This window comes from Protomyctophum parallelum (assembly GCF_964188405.1).
Source record: "Protomyctophum parallelum genome assembly, chromosome: 11".
NCBI lineage: Eukaryota > Metazoa > Chordata > Actinopteri > Myctophiformes > Myctophidae > Protomyctophum > Protomyctophum parallelum.
The window spans coordinates 50,631,653-50,650,519 of record NC_139707.1 but is presented as its reverse complement, the minus strand read 5'-3'; the positions used below and the strand labels follow the sequence as shown (position 1 = coordinate 50,650,519).

The 18,867-nt window shown below is 44.4% G+C and overlaps 1 protein-coding gene across 2 annotated transcripts; it reads right to left on the bottom strand.

Annotated features, from left to right (window-relative positions):
• On the bottom strand, positions 1 to 14,356 carry wdr54 (WD repeat domain 54). Of its 2 annotated transcripts, none has more exons than XM_083776308.1 (9): positions 14,123 to 14,356; positions 11,098 to 11,160; positions 10,061 to 10,127; positions 7,793 to 7,849; positions 7,455 to 7,582; positions 5,098 to 5,198; positions 3,758 to 3,920; positions 2,396 to 2,470; positions 1 to 168 (listed from the first exon to the last, which is right to left on the bottom strand). In XM_083776308.1, the coding sequence occupies exons 1-9, from the start codon at positions 14,345 to 14,347 to the stop codon at positions 40 to 42; spliced, it is 1,008 nt and encodes a 335-aa protein (XP_083632434.1). In that variant the 5' UTR covers positions 14,348 to 14,356; the 3' UTR covers positions 1 to 39. The 2 variants fall into 2 exon arrangements, with proteins under 2 accessions (XP_083632434.1, XP_083632435.1); XM_083776309.1 differs by having other exon boundaries at positions 5,098 to 5,195.
• Between the last annotated feature and the right edge of the window lie 4,511 nt (positions 14,357 to 18,867).

Genomic DNA, 18,867 nt, shown 5'->3' with positions numbered 1-18,867 from the left:
GTGTGTGTGTGTGTGTGTGTGTGTGTGTGTGCGTGCGTGCTACTGTGCGTAGCGTACGATCTCGCTCAGGTCGTATCCCGTCACGGCGAACGCAGAGCCGTCGGCGTCGCAGAACTTAGCGCCGCAGATCTGAGTGTCTGTGACGCACTCGTTGTACATGTGACTGACCTGCAGGGGGAGACAACACACACACACACACACACACACACACACACACACACACACACACACACACACACACACACACACACACACACACACACACACACACACACACACCATATCATATCATATCATCATACTATCATACTATAATTCAGTCAATGTCTGAATGAATGAATGTCAGAAACACCACCGTATCTCCTCATTGCCTGCACCAATCGCTCCCACTTTTCACACAGGCATTGACCATAATAATATGGAGGTCTTAACGAAGCCATTTTTTCAATACGATTAATAATGAACTTATTAGTGAATAAAAACCCGTTTATTTGTCCGTGGTCTATCTCCGACCGAGCCACACTATTAGCACACATCTCTCCATGCCAAAATAAATCTGCACGCTCCCAGAATCCGGCTAGGCTACATCTTACCGACGCTACTGTCATATTTACTGTACAAATATAGTTTTTACATCACCACACGATCCCACGGGCAAAGTTGCTGTGACATAATCGTCACACTTCTCCACCAGCACAGAGGCCAGCCATCCACACCGTTTGCACACATCTCACCATGCACAACACCAACAGCTAGCCTGTCCACACATCAACCACTACTTTGCATTCATATTCATATTTACAGTACTACGGCCTTCACAGTGACCGGGATATTTCCAACCCCCTCAATGCACCTACCCTTTTTCACACCGCCCCCAGGCAGGCATCTGACCACACAGGGAAAACAACTCAGACGACAGACGCATACTACAGCTATTCCCAGGGCTCGACAGTGCGACTAGGTACTCGCATTTGCGACTAAAAATATCACCGTGCGAGTTGTAAAATTAGATTTGTAGCACAGGTGCTACAGGATTTGACCATTCAATCGTGATAAAGACAAGTCTCTGTCTACAGCAAGTGCACATTCTATTGTCGCGGTTCTATACCTAAATTTATATTTCTGAACGGCGGTGTCGTTCGCCAAAAAGAGCAGAGCTACAAGCTAACAACGTATCGAGGCTCAATGCGGCGTTCATTTGAAGATCTGTCCCTTTGCTCCCACCGCCCCGCCCCTCTCCTGTGTTGCTGCTCAGTTCTCTTCTCTGTCAGCACTCAGCAGCGGAGCGAACGCAGCAGGGTAGCACAGAAGACAGAAGGAGTTGCTAGGACCCCGACACGTTGAATACTAAAGTTATTTAGAAAGTTTGTAATGTTAAAACATCACTTGATATAACTTTTAACCAAACGTGGGTGAAACAGCGTGCAGCCTCGCACGTAAAGAGTGCACGTGCGCACGCACATGGAGTGGACGGATTGATTGATATACCAAAACAACCCTTGCTTAGCACCTCACTAAAAGCGTGTGCGCAGCAGCGCAATATTATGAATGACCGACCTGACTGGATATATTAGTCAGTGCCTAGCTCAGGTCCATAACCCTAAATGCAACGCTTCTGAACTGAAGCAGTCAAAGCCAAGGAGAATGTTACATTACTAATTCACCATCGAGTAGCCTCTGCACTGTCTAAATGCCACACTCACATGATAGAACAGCAAGATAAAAACGGATAGTCTGTCTGTCCATCCATTCATAAAATGAATTGACTATCTATCTATCTATCTATCTATCTATCTATCTATCTATCTATCTATCTATCTATCTATCTATCTATCTATCTATCTGCATACCAAACTAATAGTCTATCAGTATAAAAACAAATTGATTATATAGATTATATAAAAAATATGATATCCAGATGAATATCAATATTGTGATAATTTCTGAAAAGATATTGTGATATAATATTTTGTCATATTGCCTGCCCCTACCTCATATCACTTTATTAAAGAAAAATCATACCTGTGTGAAGTGAGGGGCACTCTTATCATCATACATCATGTTTTAATTTACGTCATATTTAGCAGAATCTTGACCTAATTTCGTTATCGCTTGGACACCCAGCAACATATCCATATCCACTTTTGTGCCCACCCAACTTCCCAAGACCATCTGTAAACAATTCCCCACACTGAACATAATTTGCTGTTCATATACTGTATTCAGAACGGGTAAGGACTAGTAATGAATAAATAACAACTGCTCCAGTGGAACAGAATAAACCAGGATTTGTAAAACCTGGATTTGGTATATTAAATCCTGGATTATTTAATTCAGCTTTGTGACAATATGAACGTATAGTCTTTGATTGGGTTAGTGGTGGTCACATGGTTACCTCCACACTGTTGGTCTCTGGCGAGAGAGAGAGGTGCCACACCCGGACGAACGAGTCTTCAGCGGCAGACAGAAGCTGCGCGCACATGCACGCACGCACACACACACACACACACACACACACACACACACACACACACACACACACACACACACACACACACACACACACACACACACACACACACACACACACACACACACACACACACACACACACACACACACACAGGTTATAGGTTATACATTATATGGTCCAACCAGATATAGCTGCTGCACATGCTTAACACACAGAGGGAAAAGGAGAAAAAAAAAATATATAGCACATTGTTGACATACTATTACTTGACACTACTAGACAGGATGTTTGTTTTGGGTTTTTTAAGCCACCTACTGTAGGGATAAATGAAACAACGCCTTCTCCAGATAGACAGACTGCCCAGTTATATCCCAAGGCCATAATACGTTCCACCAGAAGCTGATATTTCATAAGTTTGGATGTAAAACAAGTGTCCATTATACAAATCAAATGGGCAGCCTATTTAAAATATAGTGACAGTTTTTCTAATTCCATTGATGAACACAATATCTGGGGTATTTGGAATATCTTGTAGTGAATTGACATGCGTGTCTTCGTGATCAAACCAGTCTATTTTTACAGTGCTGTGTTTTCATACATTCTTGTTGTCCTGTCCTGTACTGACCAGTCCAGAGAAGGAGGAGGAGGAGGAGGGGGGGGGGAGGAGGAGGAGGAGGAGGAGGGGGGGGGGGAGGAGGGGGAGGAGGAGGATGAGGAGTTGGGGGAGGAGGAGGAGGAGGAGGGGGAGGGGGAGGAGGAGGAGGAGGGGGAGGGGGAGGAGGAGGGGGAGGAGGAGGAGGAGGAGGGGGAGGAGGAGGAGGAGGAGGAGGAGTTGGGGGAGGGGGGGTGTTGTAGTCTCACCAGTCCAGAGAAGGAGGGGGGGGGGGAGGAGGAGGAGGGGGAGGAGGAGGGGGAGGAGGAGGATGAGGAGTTGGGGGAGGAGGAGGAGGAGGAGGAGGAGGAGGAGGAGGAGGAGGGGGGGGGGAGGAGGAGGAGGAGGGGGAGGGGGAGGAGGAGGAGGAAGGAGGAGGAGGAGGAGGAGGAGGAGGAGGAGGAGGAGGAGGAGTTGGGGGAGGAGGAGGAGGAGGAGGGGGAGGAGGAGGAGGAAGATGAAGAGGAGGAGGAGGAGAAGGAGGAGAAGAAGGAGGAGGGGGAGGAGGAGGAGGAGGAGGAGGGGGAGGAGGAGGAGGAAGATGAAGAGGAGGAGGAGGAGGAGGAGGAGGAGGAAGATGAAGAGGAGGAGGATGAGGAGGAGGAGGAGGAGGGGGGGTGTTGTAGTCTCACCAGTCCAGAGGAGGGCGCCACGTCCAGCGAGTAGAGCCAGCGGGCGTGGGCGGTGACCTCGGCGTGCAGGACGCCCGTCAGCGCCTCGTAGAGACGGATCTGACCGCTGCCGTAGCCCGCGATGACCACGCCCTTATATAGACACACCGATGACACCGTCATACTGGGGGAGAGAGAGACATCTGGTTAACATGGAGAGAGAGAGAGAGAGAGAGAGAGAGAGAGAGAGAGAGAGAGAGAGAGAGAGAGAGAGAATAATAAATGTGCAGTAGAAATTGTCAACAAAAGAACAGATTTCTTCCCCCAAAGTAGAGGAGTAATGCAGGGAAACAATCTAAGTCCATCCCTGTTCAACATGTATATATAAATTAAATGAGGACTCATCAGCACCTGGCCTTACCCTCGGAGACAAAGAGATTAAATGTTCGCCGTTTGCAGATGATCTGGTGCTGCTGTCCGACTGTAAGGAAGGACTACAGCAGCTCCTAGATCAGCTGCAACACTTCTGTCAGACCTGGGCCCTGAAAGTCAATATGAAGAAGACAAAAGTCATGGTTTTCCAGAAACGGTCCAGATTAAAAACTCAAAGAAAAACTCCAAATAATGCATGCAGAGCGGAACTTGGCCAATTCCCTCTCCTAATTAACATCCAGAAAAGAGCATTCAAATTCCTAAAGCACCTTCTAAATAGTGACCCCACCTCCTACCATCACCAGGCCTTAAAATGCCAAGAGGAGAACATGAGTAGGAGTCCCCTCAGTCAGCTGGTCCTGAGTCTTACCCCCACCACCCCTCCCCTGACTCAAACAACCTCCACTAACCAAATTATCAAAATATCACATATTGGAGAATTGGCACTCAGAGCCTAAACTGGTGACCACCAGGTGGCACTGAAGGAGTTTTAATAACTCCAATAATGTTCTGGGAGAACAGTCCAAATGCACAGTTTTGGCAGCAAAATATGTGTGGAGTTGTCATCAACTGAGGGACAGCCAGTGGACAGAAGAGACAGGTATATCTGTCTGAGGGACAGACAGTGGACAGTAGAGACAGGTATATCTGTCTGAACAGGGTCATTAAGTTGCTGTTAAGTTTATGTTTGTTAATCTATTTCCATTGTTACTGTATTGCTTGTTGTTCATTATCGTTGGGACGTTTGACTTTTGTTTTGTTGTATGTACGCTTTGGCAATGTAAAACATATTTATCATGCCAATAAAGCCTTTTGAAATTGAAAATTGAATTGAGAGAGAGAGAGATAGAGAGAGAGAGAGAGACATCTGGTTAACATGGAGAGAGAGACCAATGTGACTAAACTCTAAATGATAGATTGTGACTCACTCGAAGCCAGGGATCTTGTTGAGCAACGTGAACTCCTCCCCAGCTCTCCACACACACACACAGCCTGAGTCGTCTGCACTGGCTAGCTCCGCTACGCACTCCTGTGGGGCACGCGCACACACACACACGCACGCACGCACGCATGCATGCACGCACGCACGCACACACACACGCATGCACGCACGCACGCACGGACATGCACGCACGTGTTGAAAAATTGTCTATATACCGGTATACACATTTAAAAAGTAGCAGAAATAGTTGTTCTACAACAAGTCACTTCCTGTTGTTGCTATTTTGCTCTTATTGAAATGAATTGAGTTATTTATTGCATCACTGAATTATTATCGACTATGAATTATCTATTTTATTGTTGAAAGTGATGGATTTAACCCTGTAAGACCCAGCGTTGCTTTTCGGTAACATTTTTATTTTAATGAATTACTATATATTTTTTCTGTTCTTTTTTCACCTAAACGTGTGATCATCAGTGATGTTCATTGCAATGCCATTGGTCATGATATTTGCATATAAATACCCCCCACAGAGGCTGAAATTCACACAAATTAAAAGTTTCTGTACATTTTTTTACCTATGACATTTGACCTTTAACCCTAATAAAAGTAAGTAAAATAATTGTAATATATGTTTTTTTGTGATCATTATAATGTCTAGAACATGTTTTATTCATTATTGTGAAAGACATCCCCCAAATGTAAAGTCATTATATTATATTATTATATAATTATTATAAATGTGCATACAATTTTCATCAAACAATTTTTTTTTTCTTTTTTTTTTTACATATTTTTCCTAGTAGTACAAAGTAGTAGTAAGGTTGAAATCTCTTTTTTGCAAGTAGAAATATATCCGGGTCTTACAGGGTCTTAAAGGCACAGATTTGATGATCGAGTGATAATTCAGTGATACAATAAATAACTCAATTCATTTCAATAAGAGCAAAATAGCAACAACAGGAAGCGGCACCACTGCCTGGTTCGGAAAAGACTGCAGAGAGTGGTGCGAACAGCGCAGCGCATCGTGGGAGGGGAGCTTTCCCCCACTCCAGGAAATACACCAGAGACGTTGTGTGGCTATAAAGGCTGAGAGCATTATCAGGGACATCCATCACCGCCTCCAGCCATAGCCTGTTCAAACCACTTCCCACGCCCATGGCCGGCAAACGCTTCATGAGCATCAAGAGCAGCACCTCCAGACTACTGAACAGTTTCTACTTGTCAACAATTAGACCGCTGAACAAGAGCTAGGACTGGTGACGCCGCACAGACTGAACTGGATTGGTCTCCTTTTAGTAGAGACTACTCTGTATATACACATAGGCTACATCACTTTATTGTCTCCACCAGGCCGAAGGCATGGGGGGAGAGTATGTTTTGCACTCCGTCTGTCCGTGTGTCCGTCCGTCCGTGTGTGTGTGTGTGTGTGTGTGTCCGTGAGCAGCTAATCTCCAGCACCGTTAACCCGGTCGATGCCAAATTTTGCACACGCACTCCCTGGATGCCAACGATGAACCTCTGCCCCAAAATTTCCAGAACGGCCTGTTATAGCGCCACCAGGAGGCCGCTTTGTGCAAAACAAGTTTTTGCACAGTACACCTACAGATTTTGTCCAAACATCGCGCAAATTGGTACACAGTCTCTCTAGAGCCATTCAACGAAACAGGTCTTTCAGATTTCTCAGACTCCATCCTGATTGGTTAAGATTGGCTTCCAAAGTTCACAGGAGTGCTCAGTTTCAAACAAAATGCTGCAAATCATGAACACATCGCGTGATTTCCGTGAAATTGTGCGATGAGCAAGGTCACTGTTTTGCCATTACAATGACGTACCTTTGTCAATAACATGCCATTTGTATAATGCATGCCATTCATCTTTATAACATTACTAAGCATTATTAATATACTGTTAGATGTTATATTATTTACTTTTGTTGCCCTTTTATCCAACCACCAGATGAAGGCAAGCTGCAATGTCCTACATTCCTATCCTTGTGGAGACCTGTGCCCAGAAGGGCACTTTTTCTAGTTTATTATGTTATATGCATACATATTGTACCATGTAGTTTAGTCATGTACTATGCACTTTATTTCTTTTAACTGCAACGATGAGCTGCTGCACAAACAAGAATTTCACCCATGTTACTGTAATGTGATGTGACAATGAAGTTTGATTCTGATTCTGAAACTATGACGTGGTTTAGTATGATTCTAAAAGTATTCATTTTATTTTATAGTTCTCGCGGTGCTCGAAGGGAAATAAAAGCACCCGCTGAGAGCGTCCGACGGACCGACTTTGTTTCCGGAGTTTGGCATGGATTGTGTTCAGTGTCGCCCCCACCTGGTCTCCAGAGCACTCTGCGGCCATGTCCGTGATGGCCTCGCGATGTTCGCCCAGGACCTCCGAAAGAGTGATGTCACTGCCTTTAGACGGGACGTCAAAGACCAGGATGACCCCCGAGCTGACCCCTACACACACACACACACACCACACACACACACACACACACACACACACACACACACACACACACACACACACACACACACACACACACACACACACACACACACACACACACACACACACACACACACAAACACAAACACTATAAGTTAGCTGGGGACAATTACTCACCTGATCAAATACATTATAGTAATTGAGTGGTAATTACTCACCCACACAGATATATTTGTCCTGCACGGCTGCTATTCCTCTGGAGAACAGAGCCTGGGCTGAAAACAATACAGTCAGTTAGCAATTTACAGGTTAGGCTTTTAGGGCCGATTCATACTCCTATTTTAGAGCCCAATAAAAGTGGGTTCTGCGCTGTAGAGCCTACAATGTGACGTCATTTGGCTCTGTAGAGCCTACAATGTGACGTTGTTTGGCTCTGTAGAGCCTACAATGTGACGTCATTTGGCTCTGTAGAGCCTACAATGTGACGTCATTTGGCTCTGTAGAGCCTACAATGTGACGTCGTTTGGCTCTGTAGAGCCTACAATGTGACGTCATTTGGCTCTGTAGAGCCTACAATGTGACGTCGTTTGGCTCTGTAGCGCCTACAATGTGACGTCATTTGGCTCTGTAGAGCCTACAATGTGACGTCGTTTGGCTCTGTAGAGCCTACAATGTGACGTCATTTGGCTCTGTAGAGCCTACAATGTGACGTTGTTTGGCTCTGTAGAGCCTACAATGTGACGTCATTTGGCTCTGTAGAGCCTACAATGTGACGTCATTTGGCTCTGTAGAGCCTACAATGTGACGTCATTTGGCTCTGTAGAGCCTACAATGTGACGTCATTTGGCTCTGTAGAGCCTACAATGTGACGTCATTTGGCTCTGTAGAGCCTACAATGTGACGTCATTTGGCTCTGTAGAGCCCTACAATGTGACGTCATTTGGCTCTGTAGAGCCTACAATGTGACGTCATTTGGCTCTGTAGAGACTACAATGTGACGTCATTTGGCTCTGTAGAGCCTACAATGTGACGTCATTTGGCTCTGTAGAGCCTACAATGTGACGTCATTTGGCTCTGTAGAGCCTACAATGTGACGTCATTTGGCTCTGTAGAGCCCTACAATGTGACGTCATTTGGCTCTGTAGAGCCTACAATGTGACGTCATTTGGCTCTGTAGAGCCTACAATGTGACGTCATTTGGCTCTGTAGAGCCTACAATGTGACGTCATTTGGCTCTGTAGAGCCTACAATGTGACGTCATTTGGCTCTGTAGAGCCCTACAATGTGACGTCATTTGGCTCTGTAGAGCCTACAATGTGACGTCATTTGGCTCTGTAGAGACTACAATGTGACGTCATTTGGCTCTGTAGAGCCCTACAATGTGACGTCATTTGGCTCTGTAGAGCCTACAATGTGACGTCATTTGGCTCTGTAGAGCCTACAATGTGACGTCATTTGGCTCTGTAGAGCCTACAATGTGACGTCATTTGGCTCTGTAGAGACTACAATGTGACGTCATTTGGCTCTGTAGAGCCTACAATGTGACGTCATTTGGCTCTGTAGAGCCCTACAATGTGACGTCATTTGGCTCTGTAGAGCCTACAATGTGACGTCATTTGGCTCTGTAGAGCCTACAATGTGACGTCATTTGGCTCTGTAGAGCCTACAATGTGACGTCATTTGGCTCTGTAGAGCCTACAATGTGACGTCATTTGGCTCTGTAGAGCCTACAATGTGACGTCATTTGACATTTGGGGGGGGGGGGTACCGTCCTAAAGTCGGTTCTTCGGTGCTACTGAAAATTTCTGACGAGCCGAAATCATTTCGGCACTACAGCGCCGAAACAGCGGTAAAATAGGAGGCATTTATCAGACGCTCTTAATCCAGAGCGATTTACAGTAAGTAAGAATACGTCACATACATAGACATAGTCATCTAAAATCATCAGCAAGTCAACCCATTTTGGGCGGGAACCCCTTTGTGTTTTAAACATTATGTTATAATTTAGCTATTGAAATATAGCAGATCTACAAGCTCATAGCGTATGAGCTTGTTGGTCTGCTATTTTTGAAAAATCGTGAAAATATTTATGTCAGAAAACTGGAGGTCAGGCCTAAATGGGTTAACAGTATAATATCTATAAAATGAAACTATGATTATACACTATATAGTGCATGGTGCTATTATTACAGAAGTTGAGCCTTTGCATTCGCCTGTAAGGTCGTCGAGGCTAAGGCAAGTGCTACGGGCTAAGATGGAGTCTGAAGAGGTGGGTTTTCAGACTACGGAGGAATATTGGAATTCAACAATAGCAGTAACAGTGTCAGTTGCCTGTAAATAACTTGTTCATCTAGGACACCACATGAATTAAATTGTTGATTACATTATTTTAACATAGATGAATAGATTAGTGTATTTTAAGGGTTAATGGGTTGTACCTGTGAGTAATGGGTAATGAGTAATGGGTAATGGGTAATGGGTTGTACCTGTGGGAGTGTCAGGACAGTCCAGAGCATGCCAGTACACCATGATAGAACCGTCCGACTCATACATCTGAAACAAAAGAAAAAAGCAAACCATTATTCCTGTTTGGGGTTCCGTTATTTTCACTTTGTTTTGGTCCCTCCTGTTTGTTTTTAGTCTGGCCAGTCGCTACGACATGGAATAGAAGATGTATATAGACCAGACAAACTATGTAAAATATAAATGCTTCCGTCATACGATCTGGAGCGACGGAAGCTCTGATAACGAGTAGAATATAAATGCTTCCGTCATACAGTCTGGAGCAACGGAAGCTCTGATCATGAGTAAAATATACATGTTTCCGTCATACAGTCTGGAGCAACGGAAGATCTGATCATGAGTAAAATATAAATGTTTCCGTCATACAGTCTGGAGCAACGGAAGCTCTGATCATGAGTAAAATATAAATGTTTCCGTCATACAGTCTGGAGCAACGGAAGATCTGATCATGAGTAAAATATAAAGCGGAAGTGGAGCCTCCTCACCAGAGTCGCGCACATTTATCCTAATATTAATTTTAACCATCTAAGCAGTAAGCACATATACTGATGAATGCTCTGATGAAGGCTGCGTAGCCGAAACGCGTCAGCGTTCCTTTTTGGTGTGTGCGCCAATAAATAAATGGAAATGTGAGTACTTTGTCCCCAGCTTGTTTAATTCTTGGATGTGCTACCTTTTTTTTTTTTTTTTTTTGAATTCCTATTCTTTGATGTACTATACTTGATCTGGGTTTTGCACTCCACTGAAAGCCATTGCTGATGCGCAACCTCTTTTTCTCATTCACATATACTGTAGCTTTGCTGCTTAGCGGAAATGGATGTTAGAAAATATATATTTTGTTATTTATTTAATTTTTTTAACGGAAATGCCAGCTTGCTTGTTTCAGGATATGTAGTCCTTGAGCAAGACACTGAACTACATGTAAACCAGAGACACGGAAATGCACGCACGCACGCACGCACACAGACACACAGACACGCACGCACACACAGTCTCTCACCTGGATGCCTTTCTGTGAGGTCAACACCAGGAGGTCGCGAGATGGCAGCACGCACCAGGACGCCTGTAAACAACCAACACACTTTATGTTTAGTTACTACTGGGGCTGTAACACCACACACTTTATGTTTACTTACAACTAGGGCCGTAACACCACACACTTTATGTTTAGTTACAACTAGGGCCGTAACACCACACACTTTATGTTTAGTTACTACTAGGGCCGTAACACCACACACTTTATGTTTAGTTACTACTAGGGCCGTAACACCACACACGTTATGTTTAGTTACTACTGGGGCCGTAACACCACACACTTTATGTTTAGTTACTACTGGGGCCGTAACACCACACACTTTATGTTTAGTTACAACTAGGGCCGTAACACCACACACTTTATGTTTAGTTACTACTAGGGCCGTAACACCACACACGTTATGTTTAGTTACTACTAGGGCCGTAACACCACACACTTTATGTTTAGTTACAACTAGGGCCGTAACACCACACACTTTATGTTTAGTTACTACTAGGGCCGTAACACCACACACGTTATGTTTAGTTACTACTAGGGCCGTAACACCACACACTTTATGTTTAGTTACTACTGGGGCCGTAACACCACACACTTTATGTTTAGTTACTACTAGGGCCGTAACACCACACACTTTATGTTTAGTTACTACTAGGGCCGTAACACCACACACGTTATGTTTAGTTACTACTAGGGCCGTAACACCACACACTTTATGTTTAGTTACTACTAGGGCCGTAACACCACACACTTTATGTTTAGTTACTACTAGGGCCGTAACACCACACACGGTTGACGATACAAATAGTTCCGAGTTTAGGAATAGAGGAATGGAAGCGCTGCAGGGATCTGTTAGTGGCTCTTAGACTGGTGCTCTTTGGTGCTACAGGTAGAACCATATAGAGCGTCGCAGTCCCGCCCCCTCGAGAGACCCGGAAAAGAAATCCCGTTCATTTTCCTCATAGACTTTTCAGAAAGTATTTATTTAAAGACGTTTTTACGCCGCGGACAAAGCCAACTCTTGTCGTGACAAATCATGACAACAAACACAATGTTTTGGACCAAACAAAGAATTAGAAAGTAGAAAAAAACGGCAGGTTACAACCCTTTTTTGTTGTTGTTTTTCTTCTTAGTCATTATTTGTTTGGTCCAAAATATTATGTTTGTTGTCATGATTTGTCACGACTTGAGTTGGCTCCGTACGACGCTTAAAAGGTCTTTAAATAAATACGTTTTGAAATGTCTATGGAGAAAATGAACGGAGAATCATTTCCTGGGCCACTCGTCGTTCTGAAAGGGGGCGGGACTGCGACGCTCTATAGACAAAAGGTATCCTTCCTCCAAGTTGTACTGCTTATAAAAGTGTGAATTGCAGACTTGAAAAGAAAAGAATCCAAGGCATTCCGTCTTTAGGTGAAAAATGTAATCGTTTATTTGATGATGAGCAAGGCAAATAAATAACAGGACCTACGCGTTCCGACCAAAAGGTCTCCGTCAGGGTCAGAGTTCAGAGTTTAGATTTGGTTAAAGTGGTTAAATGCTAAAAGCAGTAAGACGCCTGAGGGAGAGAAGCGACCTCGCCCTAAAGGGTGCACATATCCGCTTGGGTGACGGCAGACTGCTGGGCGAACGCTGGCGCTTTGGCACAGGGGGTAAGATCTGTTGAGAACTAGTTTTCGCCGGGAGCGAATAACTAATAACTGGGGCAGGCCCGTCTATAGTTTAAATGGACAGGTATCAGTAAACAGGCCCGTCTATAGTTTTAATGGACAGGTATCAGTCAACAGGCCCGTCTAGAGTTTAAATGGACAGGTATCAGTCAACAGGCCCGTCTAGAGTTTAAATGGACAGGTATCAGTCAAAAGGGAGACATCGAAGAGGAAGGACGGATAGGGAAGGATCAACATATGGAATGTCAGAACAGGTCAGCTCCATATATGGAGATCTAAGGGTTTAAGGTTCTAGGTCAGATGTATAGTTGTTAGGCCATATTGACCTCCATCCATGATGATGTCACGTGCTCTCTCACCCCGACAGTATCGACAAGGGCCCTGAGGTCGACTGATCAGTCACTAGGGCCCTGAGGTCGACTGACCAGTCACTTCTCAAGGGCCCTGAGGTCGACTGACCAGTCACTTCTCAAGATCCCTAAATCAAAGCTGAAATCCCGCCCGGGGGGGATAGGTCATTTTCTATTGTAGCACCCACCCACACTGTGGAATGAACTTCCACCTCATGTCAGAGCTTCTCAGTCCTTGTCTGTGTTTAAATCACGTCTGAAAACTCACTTGTACTCCTTGGCATTTGAACATACTGATTAAAGAGTTGCTGCTTCCACTGCATTGTGTCCTTATGCTGCCCTGTTTTATGTACTGTTGTTGCTTTTTGATATTCTAGTATTTTTTTGTGTACAGCACTTTGTTTCAACCTTGTTGTATAAAAATGTGCTTTATAAATAAAGTGGATTGGATTCACTAGTTAACCTTCAGTCGCAATAAGTAGTTGTGTCCACACCCTGGACACAGGCTCTCTGACCTGCAGTGTTGTTTTTGGCAGGAAATTTTGATTTTAGTTTTAGTCATAGTCTTTTGAATAGTTTTCATTTAGTTTTAGTCACATTTTAGTCACCTGGAATGTGTTAGTGTTAGTCTAGTTTTAGTCGACTAAATGTCATGAGATTTTAGTCGACTAAATCTACAGTTGATTTAGTCGACTAAAATGTATTTTGGTGGGCACTGATGCCGTCGTAAGGACTGTTTTTACACTTCATGCAATCAAGTGTAAAGTGACTTATACTGGATCTCTTGTCCACTAGTCCCTTCTCTAGTCTAGTTTTTATTTGTTGACGAAATTGTCAGTATATTTAGTCTTAGTTTTAGTCATCATAGCACAGTTTTCATTTAGTTTCCATTTAGTTTTATTCAGTGGAAAAGGTGGTAGTCGACGAAAATGTTTCGTCTTAGTTTCAGTCGACGAAAACAACACTGCTGACCTGCATGATTAGCGAGGTGCTGGCCGTAGCGTTGGGCTCCTTGCTCTGCAGCTGGCGGTGGGACACGTTCAGCCCGTCCCAGGAGGCCGACACCATGTTGACCAGGTTGGCGTGGACCACGGTGTAGTGCGTGAGGCCGCGCGGCGCCGCCCTCAGCACGCTGAGGTTGTTGTAGAGCGCCGAGGCGCTGCTCTTCATCTGGATGCTCTTCTCCCGGTGGTACATGGCGGTACTGCAGGGGGGAAAAGGAGACACAAAGCCAACTGGGTCCATTAGCCCAAAAGGAAGCCTGAAAACTGCAGATCTACAAGCTCCACAACGCGTCGCATTGCGACGCGTTGTGAGCTTGTAGATTTGCTGTTTTCAAAACTTATCATGATAAAGAACAAACGACAGCGTGACAAAAGTGTGGAATATTCTTTGAATTGATTGATTGATTGAAATATGTATTAACAGTTTGCAGAATTACAGTATACATTTCAAGCACAAACTCAATACAAAGAGCTGTTAACTGTGAGTGGACGACCCGATTAAGCATTACACTTGTTTACAACAGGGTCCACCTTGTTCAATTCATCAAAACATTTAGAGACGTACAAATAGACACTTCTATATTGTCAAACAACAGAACAGGAATTCATCATAAAGGAGGCAAAAAGGGAAAATAAACAAATCCTGTATGCATATTGATTGATTGAAGTATTTATTAACAGTTTACTATTTAGGCCAGTGGTTCCGGAACTTTTTCATGTCAAAGACCCCCACATTGACATTAATTATTGAAGAGATATTCCAGGGACCCCCTAAGAGAAGATCTTTACGGCTCTAGCAGTGATTCTCAACCCGTTTAATTTCAAGGACCCCCAGTTTGACATGCATTAGTCTATACGGACCCCCATTTAATGGCATTTCTATCTCTGGGACCCCCAATTTATGTTGTAAAATCAATGTTAATTTTAACTCTGAGAGTGTACCAATGGAACCAAATGGACCCTATAGAGTTACAGACCCCATAAGGGTCCATTCGGTTCCAAACTATCATTTAGCTGGGTGGGGACCCCCTGGAACTCCCTCAAGGACCCCTGGGGCTCCCCGGACCCCACTTTGGGAACCACTGATTTACAGACCTGGTGGACCCCTTAGCTGTAGTTACTCTGAGGACCCCTTGTGCCTGTGGACCCCTGAGGACCCCCTGTGGACCCCCTGTGGACCCTCAGGTCCAGACAGTACAACTGCACTAAAACACTAGCAGGGCTAAGATGAGCACCCACAACACCAGAGGGAGTGCAACGAACCATGTACAGCCCAGATTCGGCACAAACAAGGGACTAAATTATTTTCGCTCCTATGCCACCAAAATGTGGAACTGCCCTACCAACAGTCATTAAGACATGTGAATCCCTTGACTCCTTCAAAACCGCCTTCAAAGGGCACCTACGGACGGCTGCAATTCAAAACTGGCCCCTGTAAAATCTGAATCCCCCCCCCCCCCCCCCACCGCCCCCTTTTCCCCTCACTGTATATGTATCTTTTCCCTTTTTGCCTCCTTTATGATGAATTCCTGTTCTGTTCTTTGACTATATAGAAGTGTCTATTTGTATGTCTCTAAATGTTTTGATGAATTGAACATGGTGGACCCTGTTGTAAACAAGTGTAATGCTTAATTGGGTCGTCCACTCACAGTTAACAGTCTTTGTATTGATAGTTTGTGCTTGAAATGTACTGTACTTCTGCAAACTGTTAATAAATGTATCAATCAATCAATCAAAGCTAATATGCTACATGTTGCTAACTGCTAAAGTAAAAACACAACGTTTTGTTTGTCCCTATAGTACTACGTCATCTGTTCTACGTCATACAAAAACAGCCCCCCCCCCCCCCCCCCCATGCAGTTATTGGTCAAATTGTTATTATACACGTACATTCTCCGTCTTATTAAAGTCTACTGTAGTCATTAATAACGTCACAGATTAGAAAATACCGTATGTTGTGGCGTCCTCTGCAGCCATGGAGACCAGGGTTGCCACGTTGTGTGAGAGAAACAAGCAACCGGGTCCGTCCTCTGCAGCCATGGAGACCAGGGTTGCCACGTTGTGTGAGAGAAACAAGCATGTGGCGTCCTCTGCAGTCTGCAGCCATAGAGACCAGGGTTGCCACGTTGTGTGAGAGAAACAAGCAACCGGGTCCGGGGAAAAAAAAACTTAGCCCAAAGGAAACCTGACTACATCATAATAGGCTATTTGAAAACTGCAGATCTACAAGCTCACAACGTGTCGCAATGCGACGCGTTGTGAGCTTGTAGATCTGCTGTTTTCAAAACTTATCATGATAAAAACAAACGACAATGTGACAAAAGTGTGGAATATTCTTTGAAACATTTTAAGAACACAAATCTTGTGTGTAGATTGATTGATGTAAGTAGGCCTATGTATTAATTAACTACTAGTGGATAAGGGGTAAGGGCTTTGGCTCTGTGGAGATCTAAGCGTTTGAGATCAACATGGTGTAGGTTTGGTGTGTTCTAAAAACTAAGACTATTAAAAATCAAAGTTTTCTGTTAAAATTAACACTAACACAGTACTACACTGTACTACACTAAGCTTCCAGTGTGTGTGTAAACGCAAACCTTATCCTAAACGCAAACATTAAATGCCAAAAAATCACACCGGCCTGGGCCGTGGCTCAGAGGTCCATCCTGGGCCGTGGCTCAGAGGTCCATCCTGGGCCGTGGCTCAGAGGTCCAGGTCTGGGCCGTGGCTCAGAGGTCCCGTCCCCCCATATCTCTCCCCATTTCCTGTCAGCCTACCGTCTGTCCCTTTAAAAATATAAAATAAAGGCGAAAGCCACAGAAAAACATTTAAAAAAAAAAGAGATCACACCCATGTGAAGTGAGGGGCGCTCATCGTACATCATCAGCGCTGGAAGGGGGGTGCGGAGGGTGCTCCAGCACCCCCTGCTGGCGGAGAGTAGAATGTTTTGACATGTCTATCAGAGCGTGCTGAATGCAGAATGCACAGACATGTCTATCAGAGCGTGCTGAACGCAGAATGCACAGCCATGTCTATCAGAGCGTGCTGAACGCAGAATGCACAGCCATGTCTATCAGAGCGTGCTGAACGCAGAATGCACAGCCATGTCTATCAGAGCGTGCTGAACGCAGAATGCACAGACATGTCTATCAGAGCGTGCTGAACGCAGAATGCACAGCCATGTCTATCAGAGCGTGCTGAACGCAGAATGCACAGCCATGTCTATCAGAGCGTGCTGAACGCAGAATGCACAGACATGTCTATCAGAGCGTGCTGAACGCAGAATGCACAGACATGTCTATCAGAGCGTGCTGAACGCAGAATGCACAGCCATGTCTATCAGAGCGTGCTGAACGCAGAATGCACAGCCATGTCTATCAGAGCGTGCTGCACGCAGAATGCACAGCCATGTCTATCAGAGCGTGCTGAACGCAGAATGCACAGACATGTCTATCAGAGCGTGCTGAACGCAGAATGCACAGACATGTCTATCAGAGCGTGCTGAACGCAGAATGCACAGCCATGTCTATCAGAGCGTGCTGAACGCAGAATGCACAGCCATGTCTATCAGAGCGTGTTGAACGCAGAATGCACAGCCATGTCTATCAGAGCGTGCTGAACGCAGAATGCACAGCCATGTCTATCAGAGCGTGCTGAACGCAGAATGCACAGACATGTCTATCAGAGCGTGCTGAACGCAGAATGCACAGCCATGTCTATCAGAGCGTGCTGAATGCAGAATGCACAGCCAGTGAGTCTAATTGCATGGGGTCAATTTGGGGTCCTTGACATGAAAACATTTGGGAACCACTGGCCTATAGTATAGCTTATTACATGGCTTGGTTGAATGCTTGATTTTGATTGGTCAATGGCTGAATTCAGCAGGTCTGTTTGTGAGTATATATACAGGTTTAATGTTTGTTTTTAGTTCAGTGTTTGTTTTAAAAACGCCATTAGTAGCCTACTAACGCCACTAACCCTAACCCTTGACAACGAAGGGAAAATGTACGTCATCTTGTCCCTAAACACAAACATTAAACTCCACTGACAATAAAGAGAATGATTGTAATGTTTGTTTTACATCACCTATTAATCAACATGAGTTTTGATTACTTTAACATATTAGCGCCCCTCACTTCACACGGGTGTGATTAAGTTCTTACGGACCGTAAGAAATAAGTTCTTACGTAACCGTAACACAGACCGATGCCTAATCAAAGCCTCGGAGCACCAGCTGTGCCCGCTTGATTTACTGCCGTTTCCAACATGACAGCCATGACGTAAACACACACGCAATGTTCATTTACAGCTAAACAATGTTTATGTTTATTATAATTAAACATTGCTCTGAATTATTTTAATTTTTACATTTGAGCGAGAAGCTGGAGTTTAAAGTGTAACAACGCATGGTATGATAGTTACACATGGAAGTAATCTGGAAGTATAACATCTTTCATTAACCCCTTTTGTTGTTTTAAGCATTATGTTATACTTTAGCTATTGAAAAATAGCAGATCTATACAAGCTCATAGCGCGGCACCGAGTGCCACGCTATGAGCTTGTAGATCTGCTATTTTTGAAAAATCGTGAAAATGTGCCTCAAATATTTGAATATATATTATTACAGAGTGTGAACATTTTAAATCAAATCTTTGCTTCTGAGGGGTCCCTGGAACAACATATGTTCAGATGGGGGTCGGTGGCCAATTACATATA